This window comes from Rana temporaria, chromosome 1 (assembly GCF_905171775.1).
Source record: "Rana temporaria chromosome 1, aRanTem1.1, whole genome shotgun sequence".
Classification (NCBI taxonomy): domain Eukaryota; kingdom Metazoa; phylum Chordata; class Amphibia; order Anura; family Ranidae; genus Rana; species Rana temporaria.
Window position 1 is genome coordinate 631087259 of NC_053489.1, and position 25052 is coordinate 631112310.

A 25052-nucleotide genomic window follows, 5' to 3' on the forward strand; every position below is an offset into this window, starting at 1 on the left:
TATTTTAGCAACCTCCTTTGACAAAAGATTCAGGCTACTTTTTTCTAAAAAGTTAAAAAAATATGGCAGGATTTCTCAGGCTGATAACAGAGGAACCGTTCAGAAGAGAGCTACTGTACAAGACTTGGCTCATTGAAGAGAGATAACAAAATACTGCAGATATATGTGTCCAGCTCAAATTTCAGGAATCGGGTTTACATCCACTTTAAGGTTTACATCCACTTCAAAGAAAATCTGTAGACATAAAAGACATAAGCTTCATCTGGCACAGTAACACTGGCATCTCCAAATGCAGTAAGCTGTGTCTGATATTTTGCAGAGCACCCTCAAACCCTTCAGAAAAGGACACTATAATGAACAAAGATAAAAGTTTATATTTACAAACTTGATTGATTTTGTAAGATATATTAACTCTTGGACCTTCCACTGAACAGTATTTATACATCATTACGTTGACTTTAAATACAGGTGTTATGGCAGCAGATAGCGGGCAGTCCCCTTTAACACAGAAGTGGTCTCAGCACTAGATTCGCAGCAAGATCACTTTTATGGGCGGCGGGAGAGGTGCTTTCCGGTCGTCTCCACCGCTCACCGGAACCGTTGGTAACGGCGGAAACAATCCAATCCCCGGGATGGATGGGCAGGAAGTCGAGTGAAGGCAAGATAGCCCCCACTCGACTCTATACCCTTGGAGGACCGGAACGACGCCAAACGTCACTTCCATCCTGCAGCCTTAAAGGGTCAATTTTTTTTCAATTAAAAAAAAAAAATCTTCTTTTCTTTTATTGCTTTTGAGTGTAAATGTGAGATCTGAGGACTTTTTGACCTTCCCTGTCCTGCTTATTTCTATTACAAGGGATGTTTACATTCCTTGTATTAGGAATAAATGTGATCAAAAACATTTTTGTTTGTAAGGGAGAGTGTAAAAATAAAAGTGAAATAAATACGATTTAAAAAAAAAAATGCTCACCGATGTAAACCACACATGTGAGCTATCGCCACAATTATTAGAGTGAGAGCAATAATTCTAGCCCTAGACCTCCCTTTTTCGCACCTTTCTTGTTCTCATGCCTCTCCATTCAGCCACTGGGACCAGAGGAAAGAAACCCTTGATCCACCAACTTGTTGGCCCTTACACATGGCTTTGAGTTCTTTCCCAATCCACATGTAACAGCACTGGGGCAGTCACAAAGCACTTGGAAGATGTATCATTGTCACTTGGAAGAATACAATAACCCTTAGGGGAAAGTCAGCGTGGATAGAGGAACACAGTGGGGTAGATTCAGGTAGGGGCGCGCACTGATACGGCGGCGCAGCGTATCGTCTTTACGCTACGCCACCGTAAATTACTAATAGCTCTCCTAATAGCAGGAGCAGCCTTACGCCGAAAATGAGTTACGCAAACGACGTAAAAAACTACCGCCGGGCGCACGTACGTTTGTGAATCGCCGTAAGTATGTAATTTGCATACTCTACGCTGACAACTAGGGAAGCGCCACCTGGCGGCCAGCGTGAGAATGCACCCGAAGGCCCCGTACACACGAGAGGATCTAACCGCTGGAATTTATCCGCGGACCGGTTTCAGCGGATAGATCCCCTGGTGTGTACGATCCAGCGGATATTTTTCCCGGCGATGGATTTCCAGCGGATCAAAATTTCTTAGCATGCTAAGAAATCGATCCGCTGGAATCCAGTCCAGCGGATTTTGATCTCATGGTTAGTACAACCATGAGATCAAAATCCGCCAGACGATGATCGATCCTCTCGTGTGTACTAGGCCTAAGATATGACGACGTAAGAGACTTATGCCAGTCGTATCTTAGGCTAATGTCGGCGTATCTAGCTTTCTGAATACAGAAAATAGATACGCTGGCGTAGCTCTGAATTTACGCTGCGTATCTATGGATACGCCGGCGTAAATCGTTCCTGAATCTACCCCAGTGCTTCTCTGTTGTTCGACCCAGAGGCTGAATGTGAGATATTGAAATGTGTATGGATAGCCTTATTTTAATGGGTTCGTTCACCTTTGGGTTAATGCTGCTTTGACTATAGATGGATAATGCTCTTGCTATAGGTGTAGGCCATTTACGTATCCCCCAAATTCCCACAGATGGTATTATCCTGTTCTGCCTTGTTGCTAGGATGTTGTGAAGACACTCCAAGCCATTACTGCTCACCCTCCCCATCACAAAAGCAAGCTCTCAAACCCCTACACATGTATGGACCACTATCTCTTCTGTCTCAGCATCCCGGAGCTCAGAGCTACAGCAACAGGGGAGAGAGAGCGCATACAAGGAGGTTTGAATCAGCCGGGAGTGTTTTAGCAACATTCTAGCAACAAGGCAGGATGGGAAAATGCCATCTCTGGGAGTTTTTGGCCAGGCTTCAGGAGGTATGTAAATGACCCACATCTATAAAAAGGGTATTTTCCAACTTTAGGCAAAGCTGCACAGTTTGTTTTTACCTGCAGAAACCCCTTACCTGCATAAGGATTTTTTATTTTTTTTGCTAAAGGTGAACTTACCCTTTAAGAAAGATAACATTACTAACATTTATAGGTAAAGTTGATCCGGGGAATATCCGTTTGCCTCTCGGGTGAATCAGGAAGGAATTTTTTCCCCTGCTGTAGCAGTTTTTTGTTGCCTTCCTCTGGATCCGCTGTGGGTGTGTGGAGTTGGGTATATGGGATGTATGTTATTATTATTATTATATTTTTATTTTATTTTTTAAGGTTGAACTGGACGGACTTTTTTCAACCTGACTAACTATGTAATATTGTCTTCATACTCAAACCTCAGAAAATCCAGCTACTTATTGATGGCAGAGTGTGAAATAGGATCTGAATAAATGGAAATTGAGTGCTTTCAGGCCCCGTACTCACGACCAAACATGTCTGCTGAAACTGGTCCGCAGACCAGTTTCAGCAGACATGTTTGGCCGTGTGTTGGCCCGAGCGGACCATTTTGGGACGGATCGGACAGGTTTCCAGCGGACAACTGTTTCCCGGACTTGTTTTAAAACAGTCCGCTGGAAACCTGTCCGCCCGGACATGTACGGTCGTCTGTACAGACCTACCGTACATGTCCTGCCGCCCGCATCCCTCGCATGCGTCGAATGACTTCGACGCATGCGTGGAAGCATATTTAAGGCGGCCCGCCCACGTCGCCGCGTCATTGTCGCGGCGACACCGCGTCATCGACGCGGCGACACCGCGGACACGCCCCGCGTAATGTTTACGCGCGGGCTTCTGTTCGATGGTGTGTATAGCCATCGAACAGAAGTCCCCGGGCAGTCCCCGGCCAGACATGTCCGATGGAAACGGTCTGCAGACCGTTTTCATCGGACATGTCCTGCCGTGAGTACAAGGCCTCAGACGCAGATGTGTATGAAAATGTTCAGTGCTTAGCTCATAACACAATATGATTTGTTTCAGACATTTATTTTTTATTTTTTAATCGCTGATAGAAAAAAAAAATGAGATCATGCAGCATGTTCGGGAAATGATGACAAATGCTTTAAGAATAGAATGAGTTAGAAGACAAAAATATCATCTGGCCTTTGCTGTCAACCATCATTTATCACATGGTGAAGTCTAATGGGCTGGTGAGAGTGCAGCCAATCAGACTTTAGTTTACTGAGGCTAAAGAAGTCAGAAGATGAACTTGGGTGGGTTGTTGTCAATTGTGTGTTGTAGGGCAAAGCAACAGGTTTGTTTGAGCATAGCTAAAGAGAATAGCTGGGAAGTAAAGGTAAGTATATGCTATTGGGAAAAGGCCATTAAAGCTCCCATATGTTATTTTAAAGTACAGTAAAACCTTGGACTGCAAGCATAATTCGTTCCAGAAACATGCTTGTAATCCAAAACACTTGTATATCAAAGCGAGTTTCCCCATAAGAAATAATGGAGACTCAGATGATTCATTCCACAATCATTATTATTCATAGGTCCTTCAGTTTATAGTCCATATAAAAAGATTATAGCAATGTGATAGGTTGTGTAACCATAAGATGTCCATCTACAAATAGAAGCCTCCACAAAGAAGAAGAGCAGTTTAGAAGCAAAATCCAGCAGGAGCTACAGAGTATAAAAGAGAAGAGACGCACCTCTAAGTGTAGCAAAATGTTGCTAAATGTTGTACCTTCATTAAATGTAACCATATTGCTACAATTAGAGGCGCCTCTCTTCTCTTTTGTACTCAGTTGTGACATGACACTACTTGTATATCAAGACATCGCTTGTATATCAAGTCAAAATTTATTAAAAAATTTGCTTGTCTTGCAAAACGCTCTTAAACCAAGTTACTCGCAAACCAAGGTTTTACTGTAATGTTATGTTTTGTCTAGAGGTCGACCGATATATCGGCCGATATTTGGCGTTTTTTAATTAGTCGGCATCGGCCGATTGTGCTGGAAAAAAAAGCTGATATAAAACTTTAGCGCGACTTGCAAATAACTTCTGTAATAGAAGTCAGTGCAAGTTGCCTGAAGTTTCCCGTGGAGCGACTTCTCTCCTATCTGGGCAGCCTGCCAAGTTTGAGAAAAGAGATACAATGTTTATACTTCAACGGGCTGAACTCCTGTGTAGGAGATCTCAGTTGAACCATTTAAAGACTTATGCCCCGTACACACGATCCGATTATCAGACGAATGATCGTCCGTTTTATTTTGTATGCTAATCTCATGTCGAACCTGATGAGTTTACTAAAGTCACGAAAATTCTCGTACGGCAGAATAAAAAATCGGAAGTGATGTCATGTGTTGTAATGCATTTGTATTGCATTTTCGAATGACAGCTGTACTGATTATACGAAAATCGTACGATCTGGCATCTCGCATCTATGCATTAGTGCGGTGACATTAGTGCGGTGATGTTAGTGCGGTGATGTTAGTGCGGTGACATTATTGCGGTGATGTTAGTGCGGTGACATTAGTGCGGTGATGTTAGTGCGGTGACATTAGTGCGGTGACATTAGTGCGGTGATGTTAGTGCGGTGATGTTAGTGCAGTGATGTTAGTGCGGTGATGTTAGTGCAGTGACATTAGTGCGGTGACATTAGTGCGGTGACATTAGTGCGGTGATATTAGTGCGGTGACATTAGTGCGGTGACGTTAGTGCGGTGATGTTAGTGCGGTGATGTTAGTGCGGTGATGTTAGTGCGGTGATGTTAGTGCAGTGACATTAGTGCGGTGACATTAGTGCGGTGATATTAGTGCGGTGACGTTAGTGCGGTGATGTTAGTGCGGTGATGTTAGTGCGGTGATGTTAGTGCGGTGATGTTAGTGCGGTGACATTAGTGCGGTGATATTAGTGCGGTGACATCAGTGCGTGACATTAGTGCGGTGATGTTAGTGCGGTGACATTAGTGCGGTGATGTTAGTGCGGTGACATTAGTGCGGTGATGTTAGTGCGGTGACATTAGTGCGGTGACATCAGTGCGTGACATTAGTGCGGTGACATTAGTGCGGTGATGTTAGTGCGGTGATGTTAGTGCGGTGACATTATTGCGGTGACATCAGTGCGGTGACATTAGTGCGGTGATGTTAGTGCGGTGATGTTAGTGCGGTGACATTATTGCGGTGATGTTAGTGCGGTGACATTAGTGCGGTGATGTTAGTGCGGTGACATTAGTGCGGTGACATTAGTGCGGTGATGTTAGTGCGGTGATGTTAGTGCAGTGATGTTAGTGCGGTGATGTTAGTGCAGTGACATTAGTGCGGTGACATTAGTGCGGTGACATTAGTGCGGTGATATTAGTGCGGTGACATTAGTGCGGTGACGTTAGTGCGGTGATGTTAGTGCGGTGATGTTAGTGCGGTGATGTTAGTGCGGTGATGTTAGTGCAGTGACATTAGTGCGGTGACATTAGTGCGGTGATATTAGTGCGGTGACGTTAGTGCGGTGATGTTAGTGCGGTGATGTTAGTGCGGTGATGTTAGTGCGGTGATGTTAGTGCGGTGACATTAGTGCGGTGATATTAGTGCGGTGACATCAGTGCGTGACATTAGTGCGGTGATGTTAGTGCGGTGACATTAGTGCGGTGATGTTAGTGCGGTGACATTAGTGCGGTGATGTTAGTGCGGTGACATTAGTGCGGTGACATCAGTGCGTGACATTAGTGCGGTGACATTAGTGCGGTGATGTTAGTGCGGTGACATTAGTGCGGTGATGTTAGTGCGTGACATTAGTGCGGTGATGTTAGTGCGGTGATGTTAGTGCGGTGATGTTAGTGCGGTGACATTAGTGCGGTGACGTTAGTGCGGTGATGTTAGTGCGGTGATGTTAGTGCGGTGATGTTAGTGCGTGACATTAGTGCGGTGATGTTAGTGCGGTGACATTAGTGCGGTGATGTTAGTGCGGTGACATTAGTGCGGTGACATTAGTGCGGTGATGTTAGTGCGGTGACATTAGTGCGGTGATGTTAGTGTGGTGACATTAGTGCGGTGACATTAGTGCGGTGATGTTAGTGCGGTGACATTAGTTCGGTGATATTAGTGCGGTGATGTTAGTGCGGTGACATTAGTTCGGTGATATTAGTGCGGTGATATTAGTGCGGTGATGTTAGTGCGTGACATTAGTGCGGTGATGTTAGTGCGGTGATGTTAGTGCGGTGATGTTAGTGCGGTGACATTAGTGCGGTGACGTTAGTGCGGTGATGTTAGTGCGGTGATGTTAGTGCGGTGATGTTAGTGCGGTGACATTAGTGCGTGACATTAGTGCGGTGATGTTAGTGCGGTGACATTAGTGCGGTGATGTTAGTGCGGTGACATTAGTGCGGTGACATTAGTGCGGTGATGTTAGTGCGGTGACATTAGTGCGGTGATGTTAGTGTGGTGACATTAGTGCGGTGACATTAGTGCGGTGATGTTAGTGCGGTGACATTAGTTCGGTGATATTAGTGCGGTGATGTTAGTGCGGTGACATTAGTTCGGTGATATTAGTGCGGTGATATTAGTGCGGTGACATTAGTGCGGTGATGTTAGTGCGGTGATGTTAGTGCAGTGATGTTAGTGCGGTGATGTTAGTGCAGTGACATTAGTGCGGTGACATTAGTGCGGTGATATTAGTGCGGTGACATTAGTGCGGTGACGTTAGTGCGGTGACGTTAGTGCGGTGATGTTAGTGCAGTGATGTTAGTGCGGTGATGTTAGTGCAGTGACATTAGTGCGGTGACATTAGTGCGGTGACATTAGTGCGGTGATATTAGTGCGGTGACATTAGTGCGGTGACATTAGTGCGGTGACGTTAGTGCGGTGATGTTAGTGCGGTGATATTAGTGCGGTGACATTAGTGCGGTGATATTAGTGCGGTGACGTTAGTGCGGTGATGTTAGTGCGGTGATGTTAGTGCGGTGATGTTAGTGCGGTGATGTTAGTGCGGTGACATTAGTGCGGTGACATCAGTGCGGTGATATTAGTGCGGTGACATCAGTGCGTGACATTAGTGCGTGACATTAGTGCGGTGATGTTAGTGCGGTGACATTAGTGCGGTGACATCAGTGCGTGACATTAGTGCGGTGACATTAGTGCGGTGATGTTAGTGCGGTGACATTAGTGCGGTGATGTTAGTGCGGTGACATTAGTGCGGTGATGTTAGTGCGGTGATGTTAGTGCGTGACATTAGTGCGGTGATGTTAGTGCGGTGATGTTAGTGCGGTGACATTAGTGCGGTGACATCAGTGCGTGACATTAGTGCGGTGACATTAGTGCGGTGATGTTAGTGCGGTGACATTAGTGCGGTGATGTTAGTGCGGTGACGTTAGTGCGGTGATGTTAGTGCGGTGACATTAGTGCGGTGATGTTAGTGCGTGACATTAGTGCGGTGATGTTAGTGCGGTGATGTTAGTGCGGTGATGTTAGTGCGGTGACATTAGTGCGGTGATGTTAGTGTGGTGACATTAGTGCGGTGATGTTAGTGCGGTGATGTTAGTGCGGTGATGTTAGTGCGGTGACATTAGTGCGGTGACGTTAGTGCGGTGATGTTAGTGCGGTGATGTTAGTGCGGTGACATTAGTGCGGTGACATTAGTGCGTGACATTAGTGCGGTGATGTTAGTGCGGTGACATTAGTGCGGTGATGTTAGTGCGGTGACATTAGTGCGGTGATGTTAGTGCGGTGATGTTAGTGCGGTGACATTAGTGCGGTGATGTTAGTGCAGTGACATTAGTGCGGTGATGTTAGTGCGGTGACATTAGTGCGGTGATGTTAGTGCGGTGACATTAGTGCGGTGACATTAGTGCGGTGATGTTAGTGCAGTGACATTAGTGCGGTGACGTTAGTGCGGTGACATTAGTGCGGTGATGTTAGTGCGGTGACATTAGTGCGGTGACATTAGTGCGGTGATGTTAGTGCAGTGACATTAGTGCGGTGATGTTAGTGCGGTGACATTAGTGCGGTGACGTTAGTGCGGTGACATTAGTGCGGTGATGTTAGTGCGGTGACATTAGTGCGGTGACATTAGTGCGGTGATGTTAGTGCGGTGACATTAGTGCGGTGACATCAGTGCGGTGACATCAGTGCGGTGACAACATTATGTGCAGAGTGGGGGGAGGTACAGATGATCAGGCATACAGAGCGGATCTCTGATTGGTCTGTATCTGAGAACACGGATCGTAGTACAGCCCCGCCTCCCTGCACTAGAATTATAACACACAGTGCAGAGCGCGCTGTTTCTATGTACAGGGAGGCGGGGCTGTACAGGGAGGCGGGGCTGTACTATGCTCGGTGCTCTCACATACAGATCTATCAGACAGAGTGAGATTCGCTCTGTCTGTCTGATGATCTGTATCTCCGTGCACCGGAGACAGACGGCAGGTGGGCGGGTGGTGGAGGGAGGAGGACGGGGGCGGTGCTAGGACGGGTGGAGGAGCTAGGACGGGGGAGGAGTTGGAGAGGGAGAAGAGGAAGGACACCACCTATATGGGCGGCACTGCCCTCCCTCCCTCCCGCCCCCCGAGATGTTCATCCACGGCTGCGATGTTCAGCCCAGCCTGGGGATGATGAAACACATATCCCAGGAGGCATAGCAGCGCTGGATGCGGCGGGGGGGGGGCATTCCGCCGCGGCGGGGGAATAAGAGACTCACAGATAAAAACGTGAGTTTTTAAAAGACAAAAAAAAAACATCCCAAATGTATTTAAGGGGGCAGTGTAAAAACGAATGCAAAGAAGTTGTAAAATAGGGTGGAACTCCGCTTTAAGTATGGCCGTCGTTCCCGCGTCGAAATTTATAAATTTACGTAGTTTGCATAAGCCGTCCGTGAATGGGGCTGGACGCCATTTACGCTCACGTCGAAACCAATGACGTCCTTGCGACGTCATTTGGAGCAATGCACCCTGGGATATTTTACGGACGGCGCATGCGCAGTACATTCGGCGCGGGAACGAGCCTAATTTAAATGCTACATGCCCCCTACCCGCCTAATTTGAATTAGGCGGGCTTGCGCCGCGTGATTTACGCTACGCCGCCGCAACTTTACAGGCAAGTTCTTTGTGAATAAAGCACTTGCCTGAAAAACTTGCGGCTGCGTAACGTAAATGAGATACGTTACGCCCGCCCTAAGTTACTCCATTCTACGAGAATCTGGCCCAAAGGGATTTATGAATCAAAAACAGGGGGCGGGGATTGTGCCTCTCCAGACATTCCCAGCCAGGGCAAGTACTGTAAGTAAAGCAGCAATGTGGCGGCCTTTTTTGGGGGCATCAGATCGGCCGGGGGGTGGGGGTGGCTGTGTCAGTTTCATTCCGGGACACTGTATTGTCCTGGAATGAAGGTGCCCGGGACCCGGGACAGACCTGCAAAATGCGGGACTGTCCCGGGCAATCCGGGACACGTGGTCACCCTAACCCAGAGATGTACTGGCCCCTGTTAACAAACCCCCATTCTATACCCCCATCTTATGACCCCTTGCTAAACTTATCAAAAATTAGGCAGACACCAAGATTGGGATAAACTGTCCGTTTTACGGCCCCTTTATTAAATAACTAAATAATTTAACACTTATAAAACCAAAACAAGGCATAGGGCCAGATCCACGTAGCGCGGCGCTTCTTTACGTCCGGCGTAGTGTATCTCAGATACACTACGCCACCGTAACTTACAGTGTATTTCCCGTATCCACAAAGAATTTGCGCCGTAAGTTATGGCGGCGTAGTGTAACTGTGTCGGCGTAAGGGCACGCAATTCAAATGGATGAGATGGGGGTCGTGTTTTATGTTAATACGTCTTGACTCAACGTAAATGAATGAATGAATGAATGAAAAATTTATATAGCGCGGCACATGCGAACTGAATCGCCTCTGGGCGCTTGTTGATTAAGTCTCATGCCTTTCAAAAAAGCAGGGTTTTGATCTGCCTTCTGAAAGACAGGTGGTTTTGCTCCAACCGAATGCTGGTTGGTAAGGCATTCCAAAGCCTGGGGCCCTGGAAAGCAAACCTTCTTTCTCCTTTGGACTTGTATTTGGTTATAGGAACCTTGACCAGATTTTGGTCGGTGGAACGCAAAATGCGACTGCAATTGTGCAGTTTGATCTTGTCGCATAAATATCTAGGAGCCTTCCCATGGATGCACTTATGTGTCAGGCAGAGTGCTTTGAATGCAATTCTGTCCTTCACTGGCAGCCAGTGAAGGGATCTCAGTGAAGGTGAGATTGATTCCCAAGATTTTTTCCCAGTCACCAGTCTGGCGGCCGTATTCTGTACGACTTGGAGACGAGCGATTTGGTACTTGGGTAGCCCGAGGTAAAGGGCATTTGCATAGTCCAGTCTGGAATTCACGATTGTTCCCACCACGACTGCTACGTCTTCTTTAGGAATAAATGGAATCAGTCTGCGTAGTAGGCGCATCAAATGGTGCGCCCCGCTGACTACGGACCCTATTTGTGCGTCCATTGTCATGAAGGTGTCAAACGTGACTCCCAGACTTTTGACTTTGGAGCTAGGTGCGATGATTTGTCCCAGAATGGGAGATGGTGTCCAGTTTGTTGTCGGTGGTTTCTTCCGCCTGGCATCAAAGATAAAGAGTTCTGTTTTAGCATTATTGAGTTTGAGATAACTCTTAGACATCCAGTTTTCTATTGAAGAGAGACATTTCTCTAATCTTGGATGATGATCCTTTTTGTGGCAGATGCGAAAATACAACTGCGTGTCGTCTGCATAAGAGTGATAAAGTAGTTCATGGCTACTGATTATATCAAAGAGAGGACGAAGATAGATATTAAACAGCACTGGAGACAAGGGGGATCCTTGGGGGACCCCACATGTCACCGTGCGTTTTTCAGATGTGAAGGATCCCAGTTTCACTGTTTGTGATCGGTTTCCAAGAAACGAGGAGAACCATGGTAAGGCATCTTCTGAGACTCCGGCGACTTCTGTTAGTCGTCTCAGTAGCAATTTGTGGTCTACTGTGTCAAAAGCAGCGCTTAGGTCCAGCAGAACCAGGAGACATGATTCTCCTTCGTCTGCGGCCTCAAGCGCATCGTCCCATATTTTCAGTAAGGCCGTTTCTGTCCCGTGTCCGGGACGGAACCCGGATTGAAATGGATCGAGTAGATTTTGGGTGTCCAGATGCTGTTGCAGCTGATTTACCACCACTTTCTCCATTATCTTGGACAGAGCATTTAGACCTGTTATGGGACGGCGGTGAGTTGGGTCCATAGGATCCAAATTAGGTTTTTTCAAGATCGGCAGAATTGTGCCCTCTTTCAGCAGGGAAGGCACTATGCCTTCCTTAAATGACTGATTTATAAGCTGCGTGATCGGAGGCGCCAGGATGTCGGCACATTCCTTCAGTAGCTTGGTGGGAATGATGTCATTCGGTGCTGTGCTGTCGCGCAGCAGGCCAATAAATTTTTTTGTTGTATCGATGGAGATGGGTTCCAAAGTGAACTTAGTTGATTGTAGAGGCGTTCGGTCGTTGTTTTGATTGAAGACGGGGCTGAGTGGAGAATTGTTTTGCCGAATACTTACCCGAATTTTCTCGATTTTGTCGATGAAGAAATCCGATAGTTCATTGCAGAACTCTTGGGTGTCTGAAGTGGGGACTTCTAGACATCCCGGATTCATGGTCTGGGTGACCATCCTGAAGAGTTCGCGAGGGCGATTCATTGCGCTGTTAATCACCCTGGAGAAGTGAAATTTTTTGGCTTTGAAAATTTCCTTGTGGTAGCGCGTAGTTACTGCTTTGTAGATGTTGAGATGGTCTTCTGACGGACTTCTTTTCCAGGAGGCTTCCGCTCTCCTGCGCTCTTGCTTCAGTAGCGACAGTTGGTTATTGAACCAGCTGGACTTTTTTTCCCGGCTGCGGAGTTTGCGCTTTGGTGCTGCTAAGTCGGCTGACTGTAGCAGAGCTGCATTAATGGCATCCAAAGTATCTGAGGCTGCTAATTGAGGAGGAATAGCCCCAATTCGGTTTCCCAGGGTGGATCTGAAGAGTTCCGAGTGGAGCTTCCTCTGAGATCTAGCCCAGTGTATTGTCACCGGCTTGGGTACTTTCCTGACTAATGGAGTTCTGGGGATTATGAAGCTGATTGCATGGTGGTCTGTCCATGGCAAAGGTTCATTTCCCACAATGTTAATTTTCAGATTTTGTCTGAAAATTAGGTCGAGTGTGTGACCTGAAACACGCGTTGGTCCGTGTATAAGTTGTTGAAGTCCAAATCCTTCCAGGTGGTTGATGCAGGCATCCGCGATGGGATCCTGTGAGGAGTTAGCCCACAAATTAAAATCCCCGAGCAGCAAAAGGTGCTTACCGCTAAGGGTGTAGGTGGAAATGAACTCCGTTAATGCTGATATCAACTGCGATTTTGGCCCAGGGGGCCTATAGCAGAGGAGAATATGAACAGTCTCCTGAGAGTGAGCTTGAAGTTGAAGCGTAAGGGTTTCCATAAAAGGTAGAGGATTTTGGAGGACCGGTTTAATGATTGCAATATGCGACTTATGAATCACCGCCAGTCCTCCTCCCCTTTGCCCTATTCTATTTTCCGTTAAGATGCGATAGTTTGCAGGCACCATTTCTCCGAGAATGGTGTTGCAATCGTCCGATAGCCAGCTTTCCGTAATAAAGAGGCAGTCTAGATCGTATTGAAGTAAGAAATCATGGATTTCTGATCGGTGTTTAACTGCTGATCTAGTGTTAAGCAAAGCACATGATATGTGCTTGAGCTGTGTTGAATGATTGAAATATTTGATGATCGATCGATGATCGAACCTCAAAAGTTGATCTGATTTTAAAGCTATTGTGGTGGCGGCAGGCAATGTAGTAGCGAATTGTCTCAGACCCCAAATGGTTTCTGGAGAGTAACGCAACTTAACCATTGCTGCCAGTCACCAAGGGCTCGGGTGCGGGCGTAGGGTGAGAGAGGATTCGAGAATCCTAGCTCAAGGGATTGGGATTTGGTTTTTGGTCCAGAGGAAGGCAAAAAAACCCTGGGCAAGCTGGCCAATGTGCTGCGGCAGGGGAAAAAAATTCCTTCCTGATCCCTGACGGCGATCGGCACAAAACCCTGGATCAAAAAACTAACGGCTTGTGGAGGGGAAAAAAAAGGGGGGGGGGATGCTGGGTGTCACTGCTGCTGGGGTGTACCAAAATAATGGCTGCCAGGCAAAGCACAGGACCCGGGCTGGGGGGGGGCTGTCAGCGTGGTAAAAAAAGCTATTTACCGATAAAGTTGCTGAACAGGGGGCCTCTGGGGATGTGGGGGTGAATAGCCAAAGCAAACTGTGCTTAGGAATTAAGGGTAAGGTAAAAACGAGCGGTGCGCCGGTAGGCCGCGGCTGAAGCCGCGGACTTTCCTAAGGTGCGGCGGCCGCGAGATGAAGCAGGCTGGCGCGGGGGTGAAAAAAACACCCAAAAACGCCGGAAATACACCCAGGGGGGGTGATTTGGGACCACCAGAAAGCGGGTGGCCGTGCGGGCGATAGATGCCGGCGAAAAGTAGTCTAGAAAGCCGCAGTGTGGGGTCTGTGTGACGGCTGCCCTGATAAGGACGGCCGTCAGAGGATCCCCAGGATATCAGGCCCTGAGAGGCAGGGTCTTACCTGCGGAGGAGAGGAGTCCTTGTGGAGAGCGAGATGCTGATTCCAGGTTCCAGGGAGCTTGTATCATGGAGCGTCTAGCCTAGCAGCTGCCTGGTCTCTGACTGCCAGGTCTGGGTGGAAGCAGGCTCGTAAGCGGAAGGTCCGAAGCGCCCTACTCCACCGCTGACACTGACTGACTGATCTGACTGACTAAATGACCTTTTTTCTGACCGGCGCATGCGCCGTCCGTGGGGGTTTCCCAGTGCGCATGCTCCAAATTAACCCGCAAGAAGCCAATGCTTTCGACGTGAACGTCATTCTACGCAAAGCCCTATTTGCGAACGTTTTACGCAAACGGCGTACACAACGGAAAATTCGACGCTGGCCCAACGTCCATACTTAACATTGGCTACGCCTCATATAGCAGGGTTAATGAAAAAAGCCTTATGGAAACAACGTAGAAAAATGCGCCGGCCGGATGTACGTTTGTGGATTCGCGTATCTAGCTAATTTGCATACTCAACGCTGAAATCGACGGAAGCGCCACCTAGCGGCCAGCGTAAATATGCACCTTAGATCCGACGGCGTACTAAGACGTACGCCAGTCGGATCTAGCCCAGCTTCAGGCGTATCTTGTTTTGTGGATACAAAACAAAGATACGCCGGAGCAACCTAGCAGTTACGCGGCGTATCAATAGATACGCCAGCGTAACTGCTTCGTGGATCTGGCCAATAATCTTTTTAGGGTTACCGATCCTTGGAGGCACTATCATCAAAATCTTTAATGCCTTGTACACACGATGAAAAAATGAAAAAAGTCAGACGGAATTTTTTCATCGGATATTCCGACAGTGTGGACCCCATCGTTTTTTTTTTTTTCGTCTGAGTTTAGAAATAGAACATGCTTTATTTTTTTCCGATCGTCTGTGTGGAACTACGATGAAGAAAAAAAAAATTCTCGGCTTGTGGTAGTGTTTTACATCACCGCGTTTTGGACGGTTGGAATTTGGTCTGACAGTGTGTATGCAAGGCAGCTTGGAAAATTCCATCTGATTTTATCCCATCGGAAATTCCGATCGTGTGTGCAGGGCATTACTTATATCTGCTTAAAACTCTCTTATGGTCCCTGCCGCACCGACACCGACTCGGGGGCGAACACCTTCAGCAGATACACCATTCTATAACCAGTTACTCCACATAACTGGCATTCACCGGGGACCCATACCTCAGATGTGTCCCCATCATCAATTTATACCGTTTATTTACCAATGCCTTCAAAGACCCAACTGCATACCCTGAAGGGAAAAACAGTAAATCAATACAAGAAACCACATACGATACCCAAGCTCATAACGTGCAGGGCGGGTGGGCGGGAACGTTTTCTTCTCCTCATGTGATTGACCGGAAGTACAGCCTCCGTGACCTATACCCCCCATGCACTGCCTCCCCCTTTCTCTGCCTGCTGCCTGCACTTTCTGTGTGGATACATTTTAACCCCCACTGTGCCAGTCTGCCTGTTTACCTGCTCATGCCACCCTGTGCTTATTTTTTATTTTTTTCTGTTTTTGCTATGGGCTTTCTGTACCTCTACTGCCATGTTGGAATGACTGCAACTAAGCTTGTATCTTTAGCAAATCCACAATGGCAGCCCCATTCTTATGTGTTCACACATTTCCGATAGCTTGATGGATGCAAAACAGAAAAGTATAAATATTCCTATACATGAAGCAATAATCATATCTGATGTTTCATTGAATTCTTCCTGCCGTTGGATTCTATGAAAAGGACATGTCATCTGCAACAATTAGCAGGCTCTTTAGGAGTTGCAGTTAAGTCTAATCTGTTGTGTCCATGACAACATCATGTTGTCATCCTATGGAATCTTTGAGCTCCCACTGCCACATCAAAGCCAAAAAACTATGGAGATTAAGAATCCTGCAGTTGGCGGAAAGCAAAAGAAAGGAACTGAGCAGTTTGTATGCCAACCGGGGAGCTTTGTTTCCACTTTCTAAAGCGCTGTGAAATAAAATAGTGGATGAATTCCCCAGCCACAGAGAGAGTCTTTTGAGAGCCATGGAGATTCGTGCTGCTTTTATGAAATACAAACCTATCCTGAAACGTGTGACTGTTCAGTTCTGTTGTGAATCACAAGTTACCTAGGGCCAGATTCTCAGTCAGCGGCGTATCTTTGCCCGGGCGTAACGTATCCGATTTACGTTACGCCTCCGCAACTTAGACGGGCAAGTGCTGTATTCTCAAAGCACTTGCTCCGTATGTTGCGGCGGCGTAGCGTAAATCGGCCGGCGTAAGCCCGCCTAATTCAAATTTGGATCAGGGGGGCGTGTTTTATGTAAAACTACTGTGACCCAACGTGATTGCCGTTTTTGTGGAACGGCGCATGCGCCGTCCGTGGAATTTCCCAGTGTGCATTGCTCCAAAGTACGCCGCAAGGATGTCATTGGTTTCGACGTGAACGTAAATGACGTCCAGCCCCATTCACGGACGACTTACGCAAACGACGTAACTTTTTCAAATTTCGGCGCGGGAACGACGCCCATACTTAACATTGGTACCCCCCACTTATGCCTCATATAGAAGGGGCAACTATACGCCGGGAAAAGACCAACGTAAACGTCGGAACTTTACTGCGTTGGCCGCGCGTACGTTCGGGAATTTGCGTATCTAGCTAATTTGCATACTCAACTCGGAATTCGACGGAAGCGCCACCTAGCGGTCAAAAAAAATGCAGTTAAGATCCGACGGCGTAAGAGACTTACGCCTGTCGGATCTAATGGATATCTATGCGTAACTGAATCTAAGAATCAGGCGCATAGATACGACGGGTCGGATTAGGACTTGCGACGGCGTACATGGCCCCTAGTGAGCAGTTTGAAGAATGGCGGATGTTTTTTCTGACAGGTTTATCTTTACTAATTTGAAAATAAAAGCTCATTCATTGTTATTTAGAGCAATGTTCAATGAAGCGAAGAAGGTCTACCCCTTTGTCTTGTGCTCAATTCATGTAGTACTAAGGCCCTTTTCACACTTGTATGACTTGAAAGTCGTGCGACTTTGCCGCGATTTTGGATCAGTACTACTTTCCAACAACTTTGGCATTAACCAATGGTGTGAGGTAATTCCTTTTCCTGCCATAGTTGTTTCCAGTTCCTGTTTGCTTCCTGGTTATTGTGGTGTGGTGTGTTGTGAAAGAAAATGTTTGCTACTCAATATATTGCCACAGTAGTTGTCATTGCTGCTGCAGCAGTAGCAGTGCATGAGGAAGAAGAGGAGGAGAAGCGGAGGACAAGGACAAGGACATCTCTTTTTTTGGGCTGTTGGGAATCCTGAGGGAATAACCAGGAAGTGAATGTGTGCTAGAAAAATTTGCTTTGGGGGGGGGGCTACTATGTTGAAAGAATTGGGTGGGACAAGGGTCAAAGTCGTACTGAAATCGTGTCTATATTATTCAAATACGATTTGCATGCTACTTGAGAGTTTAACATTGAGGTCTATGGGCAACAACTCGCATGGAAGTTGGACCAAAGTAGTGCAGGGACTACTTTGAAGTCGGCACGACTTAAAGTCGTGCCAATATGAATGGAAGTCATTGAAAATCATGTAGAATGACTTGTAATGCGATTTTGCAGTCCAAAATCGTGGGACAAGTCGTATAAGTGTGAAAGGGGACTTAGGGTCAACATACATGTTACAATCCAGTCAGGCAGGCCCTTGTACTACATAGTTGTTGGTAGATCTACAGTGCCTTGAAATAGTATTCCTACTCCTTGAAATTTTCCACATTTTGTCATGTTACAACCAAAAACTTAAATGTATTTTATTGGCATTTTATGTGATAGACCAACACAAAGTGGCACATAATTGTGCAGTAAAAGCAAAATCATAAATGGTTTTCAACATATTTTACAAATAAACATGTCAAAAGTGTGGGGTGCATTTGTATCCACCCCCCCCCCACCTGAGTTAATACCTTTCACTGCAGTATAAGCTGTAAGGCCCAGATTCTCAAAGGGCTTACGACGGCGCAACGCCATGTACGCCGTCGTAAGTCCTAATCTGGGCCGTCGTATCTATGCGACTGATTCTTAGAATCAGTTACGCATAGATATCCATTAGATCCGACAGGCGTAAGGCTCTTACGCTGTCGGATCTTAAATGTAATATTTTTTTTGGTCGCTAGGTGTCGCCTCCGTCGTTTTCCCCGTCGAGTATGCAAATTAGCTAGATACGCAAATTCACGAACGTACGCGCGGCCGACGCAGTGAAGTTACGACGTTTACGTTAGGTTTGCGCGGCGTAAAGTTGCCCCTGCTATATGAGCTGCAACCAATGTTAAAGCGGTGGTTCACCCTTAGAGGGCACTTTTCCCCCTTAGATTCCTGCTCGTTTTTATTAGGGGAATCGGCTATTTGTTTTAAAATATGAGCATTACTTACCCGTTTACGAGATGCATCCTCTCCGTCGCTTCCGGGTATGGGCTGCGGGAATGGGCGTTCCTTCTTGATTGACAGTCTTCCGAGAGGCTTCCGACGGTCGCATCCATCGCGTCACGATTTTCCGAAAGAAGCCGAACGTCGGTGCGCAGGCGCAGTATAGAGCCGCACCGACGTTCGGCTTCTTTCGGCTACGAGTGACGCGATGGATGCGACCGTCGGAAGCCTCTCGGAAGACTGTCAATCAAGAAGGAACGCCCGCTCCCGAAGACCCATACCCGGAAGCGACGGAAGAAGATGCATCTCGAAAACGGGTAAGTACGGATCATATTTTAATACAAATAGCCGATTCCCCTAGACCGAACGAGCAGGAATCTAAGGGGAAAAGGGGAAAAATTTAATAAATGGGTGAACTCCCGCTTTAAGTATGGCCATCTTGACACAGGGTTTCACGATCTTTGACATGAAAATAATTTTCTCTCTGCACTTTGGTATGCAAAGAATTTCCTGTCTGCTCTCAGCCAAAAGTCAAAGTCTGGGCAGCCTGCCAAGTTTTGAAAACATTCTTTATCAGTGGAAAGTTAAGTCTAAACATTGACTTTTAGATCAAAGGAATATACTTCTGTATGTAAATTAGGAACGTTTAACCACTTAAACACCAAGGCCCACATTCACAAAGGACTTACGACGGCGAAGCGCCATGTACGCCGTCGTAAGTCCTAATCTGGGCCGTCGTATCCATTAAATCCGACGGGCGTAAGTCTCTTACGCCGTCGGATCTAAACTGCAATTTTTTTTTTGCCCGCTAGGTGGCGCTTCCATCGATTTCTCCGTCGAGTATGCAAATTAGCTAGATATGCGAATTCCCGAACGTACGCGCGGCCGACGCAGTAAAGTTACGACGTTTACGTTAGGCTTTTCCCGGCGTAAAATTGCCCCTGCTATATGAGGCGCAGCCAATGTTAAGTATGGCCGTCGTTCCCGCATCGAAATTTTAAAAAGTTACGTTGTTTGCGTAAGTCGTCCGTGAATGGGGCTGGATTTCATTTGCGTTCACGTCGAAACCAATGACGTCCTTGCGACGTCATTTGGAGCAATGCACACTGAGATATTTTAGGGACGGCGCATGCGCAGTTCGTTCGGCGCGGGGACGCACTTCATTTAAATGATACACGCCCCCTACCCGCCGAATTTGAATTCCGCCGGGTGATTTACGCTACGCCGCCGCAACTTTACAGGCAAGTGCTTTGTGAATAAAGCACTTGCCTGAAAAACTTGCGGCGGCGTAACGTAAAACGGATACGTTACGCCGCCGCACAGATACGCCCGCTGTACCTGAATCTGGCCCCAAACCTTTTTCTGACAGCTCTTTTCAAGTTAAAATCATTATTTTTTTTTGCTAGAAAATTACTTAGAACCCCCAAACATTATATAATTTTTTAGTAGAGACCCTAGAGAATAAAATGGCGTTTGTTGCAATATTTTATGTTGCACTGTATTTGCACAGCAGTCTTTTTAAATGCAATTTTTTTGGAAAAAAAACTAGCCAGTAAAGTTAGACCATTTTTTTTTTTTTGGTATAAATGTAAAAGATTTTACGCCGTGAGAATCATGATCTTCATTCAAAGCAAAAAAATTGCGATTCTCATTTTGGCCAGAATCGTGCAGCTCTACTACCAGCTTTGCACATCTAGAGAGTGAAATGTTTGCCCATTCTTTGCAAAATAGCTCAAGCTCTGTCAGATTGGATGGAACAGCAATTCTCAAGTCTTGCCACAAATTCTCAATTAGATTTAAGTCTGGGCTTTGACTGGGCCATCTGCACTCCGAGCCCACCCTTTTTTGAAGCCAACTAGAGCCTAAGGCTCTAATCATTGGAATCTATGTGTCCAGCTTGTAGATTAGGGGATGGAACATGGATTAGGGGGGCGGCGGGCCACCACTGTATGGCGGTGAGATCCTGCGCATGCTGGGGTTGCTGACTCTACATTCTAGGTAACCGCTCCTCGCAGCAGTCTCAGGGCTTTTAGATGTTTACCCCAGGGAAGATTTTACAAAGTAACATGCAAATGCAAATACGTTAAATGCATGACCATTTTGCTGCCATGGTTGTAAACCTTATATTGACAGCAGCATGGACTTTTAACCATTTTAAAGCCGTTTCGGTGTTTATTAAAAGTCAGCAGCTACAAAAAGTGTAGCTGCTGACTTTTAATAAACACACACTCACCTGTTCCATGATCCAGCGATGTAGCTGCCTGAAGCCTTGGTTCTCCCCCATGCCTCTCCCCGGCGCCGGCATCTCTAGTGTGGACACCGGGCTGTGACAGCTTGTGGCTTCACAGCCAGGTGCGCACTGCACATGAGCGCTGTTCTGAGTGGCCGGGCAATCTTCTGGGACCTGTGACGTGAAAGTGGGAGCTGGGTACCTGTCAAAACTAGGTACCCACTCCCCCCCCCCCCTCAAAAAAAAAATTGATATGGCAAATGTGGCATGTCAGGGGGTCAGGAGTCCTTAAAACAGAAGTTGGAACTCCGCTTTAACACTTGTATTTTACCATTGTAGAGCTGAATGTTGGTATTCTTCTGGAAGTGATTCAGGCACCAAGTATTTTGTCACTTCCCGGTTCAGCGTTGTTCAGCATTGTCATTGGCTGCCTGTTCTTGATTAGCTTTAGGGGAGACAACAAATGTGACAAACAAAGTAACGCATAATAAATAAAATAAAAATGTTAAAGAAACACCCCCCATGTACATGTAAATACGAACATGAGGCTTTTAAAGTGTTACCTATGAACCTAAGTATGTCATCATTTCACGCGTGCAGTTATAAGGTATGTATTTGCTCGCCACAACCTCATCTTTTATATTATAACAAAAAGTTGGATTTTTTTTGTGCTTGTATGCCCTAAAACAACTTTGGTTACACTGTTATCATGTGACTTAAAAAAAATGCACCTATCATCATTTTATTCTCCACAGTTTCTGTTTTCACAAAATGTATAATGTTTAACTAATGTTAACTCATCTTCAGGGCTAAAATGTGCATAAAATGCAAAAACGGCTCTGGCAGCAAAAGGGTTCAAGTTGAATTCCAGGTATAGATTTATTTGCATAAATACATTGTACATCAGTCCAGCTTGGACCAATGTAAGTAAGCATTTTCCATACCTGTGGGATCCCTGTGGAAGCTGGAAATCACTTTAGTGTTTACTGCTACTGCTGAGCAGCTGCCCTGCTGCATAGTAAATACCCTTGCTTACATGGATGTAATTCACAGAGTGCCTTGCATTTTTCTCTAAAATGCAAGGCATTCTCTGATTGGACAAGGTGGAGAGGCAGGTAGGTGGCGTCACGATATCCACTTGTCTAATCACCAGGACACAAAAGTTCACAGTAATCACTGCACTAACTGTGACTGCTACAGTGATTCTCTGCTTCCATAGTTTTCCCACAGGTATGGCATGTGCATACTTACATTGGTCCAAACTGGACAAACGTAGCTATGCAAAAAGAAATCACTCGTAAAATGTGTGCTCCCGTCCGTCCTCCCCTCTCCCACGCACCTCACAAACCTCTCTCTGCTGGCTCTGTCTTTGGGACTCCGTCCTCCCCCCGGCCACCGAGTCTGTCTCCTGTCCCTGCTGCCGATGTACACAGAGAGAGGGGAGAGCTGTGCTCTTCCCATCTCAGCTGTGACAGGAGTTCTAGCACAGTGCTAGGACTCCTGTTTTGGAGGTGACAGGGTCAATAAAGAGAACATGTCACCTCCAATTGCTTTCACACAGGGAATTGCTTTCTCCTGTGTGATAGCAAAAAAGTTAAGTGAACAAAATTGATAAAAAATAAATAAATAATAAGAAATAATAATTAAATTAATAAAATAAAGAATAAGGCCTCATACACACGACCGGCAAAAACCAGCAATAAACTTGCTGGGAGATATTTTTTTGCCGAGGAAACCGGTCGTGTGTACATTTTCGTCGAGGAATCTGTCGAGAAACTCGACGAGCCAAAAAGAGAGCATGTTCTCTATTTCCTAACAAGGGACTCGACGAGGAAAACGATGTGTTTCGCCCGTCGAGTTTCTCGGTCGTTTGTACGAGGCTTCAGAAATATAATAAGGAAAATAATAAGAAAATTATACAAAAATTTTAAAAAAAGTAAGCGACAAGCTACTAATAATAATAATAATAATAAAAAAAAAAGTGATAAAGTAAAAAAACAAAACAAAACATATTTAAATGAACTGTGCCGCTCATTCTCCATTGATTTGGGGGGGGGGGGGTTCGGTTGGCAGGGAGGGGGTGCATTGCGGAACCTGGCCTTGGAGCGGCAGGGAGAGCAAATCCGGCCCTGCCCATCAGACTTTTTCCATCGGAAATTCCGAGGAATTCCTCTGGGTTTAGATAGAAAACATGTTCTCTTTTACTCCAATGGAATTTCGTCGGAATTCCGATGTGATTTTGGCCGGTCAAAAGTCCGACCGTGTGTACGGGGCATTACACACCACTTTTACCTACAGGTAAGCCTATAATAAGTCTGTAGGTACGGATACCTGCACGGTTTAGGAGATATTTTAAGATATACACTTGCGCTGACGTCATGGGCGCATGTGCACTAAAGAAAGGGCACAATCGTGTCGTTTCTATAGGGCCCGTGCCGTGACCGGTGGCTCCCGCATGCATGTGCGGGAGTCACGTCACAACGACTCTAGCCAGTCACATATCTGGAGTCCACGGCCCCGGAAGGAAGAGAGGTGACGATGGATGCGGGCACCAGCGGGGACATTGCGGGCTTTGTTCGCAGGTGAGTGTAACATAATGGACTAGTATGCAATGCCCATTATGCTTTTACTTTGCAGTGGAATAAAGTGGAAGTAAAACCCATCAGGGTTTACTTCCTCTTTAAAGTGATTGTAAATGATCACCTTGTAAAAAAAAAACATTCAGTTTTGTAAAGATTTAAAAAAATATTATGCATTTTTCCCTTTTTTATAAGTGATCACATTCCCTCTGTTCTCAGCTGCATAAGAGCTGTGAGGAGGAGAAGCAGCAGCACACTAAGCTTGCCAGTGAATGGCTGTGCAGCGGTGGGGCGTGTCAGGACAAGTCTGATCATTGGAGGTGAGTGCACTGAGTTCTAAGCATAGCTAGAGAACTGACCACCCTGTGTTCTCCTGCTTAGTGTGGTCAGTTTTTCATAGGAAAGAAAGGGGTCTGGCAGGAACAAGAGAGATTTCACATAAAGGAAGCAATACAAAGAGAACAGGAGACTTTGTCATACAGGTACATGGTAAAGCAGACACATATCAGGAATATGAAATGTTGGGGTAACAAATGCTTTAGCATCACCTTTCCAAAATATGTTGAACAAAGACAGGGACCCTGGTCCTTTGTAGTATATTGCTTACTGCAAATCTGCAGATGCTCTTCAGAAAATCCGCTCCAACTTTTGTGGAACTGTAGATTCTGGCATGCTCTATTGGGACATGCTGGACCCTGTAGTTCCATATCTGCTGGGCAATCACAAGCTAACCAATGCCTAACAATTTATATTAATAGAACTACAGTTGCATGAGCTATCTCCTATCTCAGAAAAAGATGGTAAGACCCTTTCCATCTTTCTCATTTAGGAGAGAACAGAGAGAGACTCCCAGACTGAGACATGTTCTTCCTGCACTGTGGACTTTCCTGAGAGACCGTCTCCCAGCTTCCCATTGCACTTCCCAAGAGCTGAAATATGAGCTGTGGTGAGTCGCACGGTACACCTCGAAGAGGGCAGTCTATCTTGTATTCATCCATCCTTCCATGTAATCTATAGGAAACCATACTATCTGGTTTAGCTACATATGCATACATTTACTGATATTCTCTAACTAACTGTTATCCATGTCTTGACTAAATGTGCATGACATCACCTTTCTGTTCATTTTTTTTTTTTATTTATTTTCATCTTTGAGGAAGTTTAGGCCTTATTTTAGGTTTCTGGGCCATATTCTGAGTATAGTTACGACGGAGTATCTCAGGATACTCCGTCGTATCTCTCTTTTTTGACCCGCGTATCTATGCGAGTGATTCCTAGAAAAGTCACTTACACTGTCGGATCTTAAATGTAATTTCCCAGCCGACCGCTAGGTGGCGTTTACGTTCAGGTCTCATTTGTTTATGCAAATGAGCCTGATACGCCGATTCCCGAACGAAATCGCATCGCCTAACCGTCGCTTACGTCGTTTGCGTAGGCGTAAGGTTACCCCTGCTATATGAGGGGTAACCTTACGCCAGTCCCACGTATGCCATGTTAAGTATGGCGTCGGGTCCACGTCGTGTTTTCCCGTCGGGTACGTCGTTTTACTAAGTCGTTCTTGAATACGACTTTACGTCAATGACGCACACGTCGGCGTCATTGACGTTTTCCGCAGAGAACTGGAGCATGCGCATTGGGCTCTTTTAAGCCAGGCGCATGCGCAGTTCGTTAGAAACGGGGGCGCGCTTAATTTAAATACAAGCCGCCCCCTTGGAATTACGCGGGGATACGCCGGGCCAATTACACTACGCCGCCCCAAACTACGGAGCAAGTGTTTGGGGA

At 46.3% G+C, this 25052-nt stretch overlaps 1 protein-coding gene across 3 annotated transcripts in view; it reads left to right on the plus strand.

Moving 5' to 3' along the window:
* PPP2R2C (protein phosphatase 2 regulatory subunit Bgamma) overlaps positions 1-25052 on the plus strand; it is a 189261-nt gene that overhangs the window by 49406 nt on the left and 114803 nt on the right. Inside the window, exon 1 of one of the 3 annotated variants that reach the window (XM_040335402.1) lies at positions 24080-24216. The exons of the other annotated variants lie outside the window; for them this stretch is intronic. Coding sequence (XP_040191336.1) covers positions 24207-24216 — 10 coding nt within the window. The 5' untranslated portion in view covers positions 24080-24206. Of the gene's footprint in view, positions 1-24079; positions 24217-25052 lie in introns of those variants that run through there. 3 annotated transcript variants of the gene reach the window in all.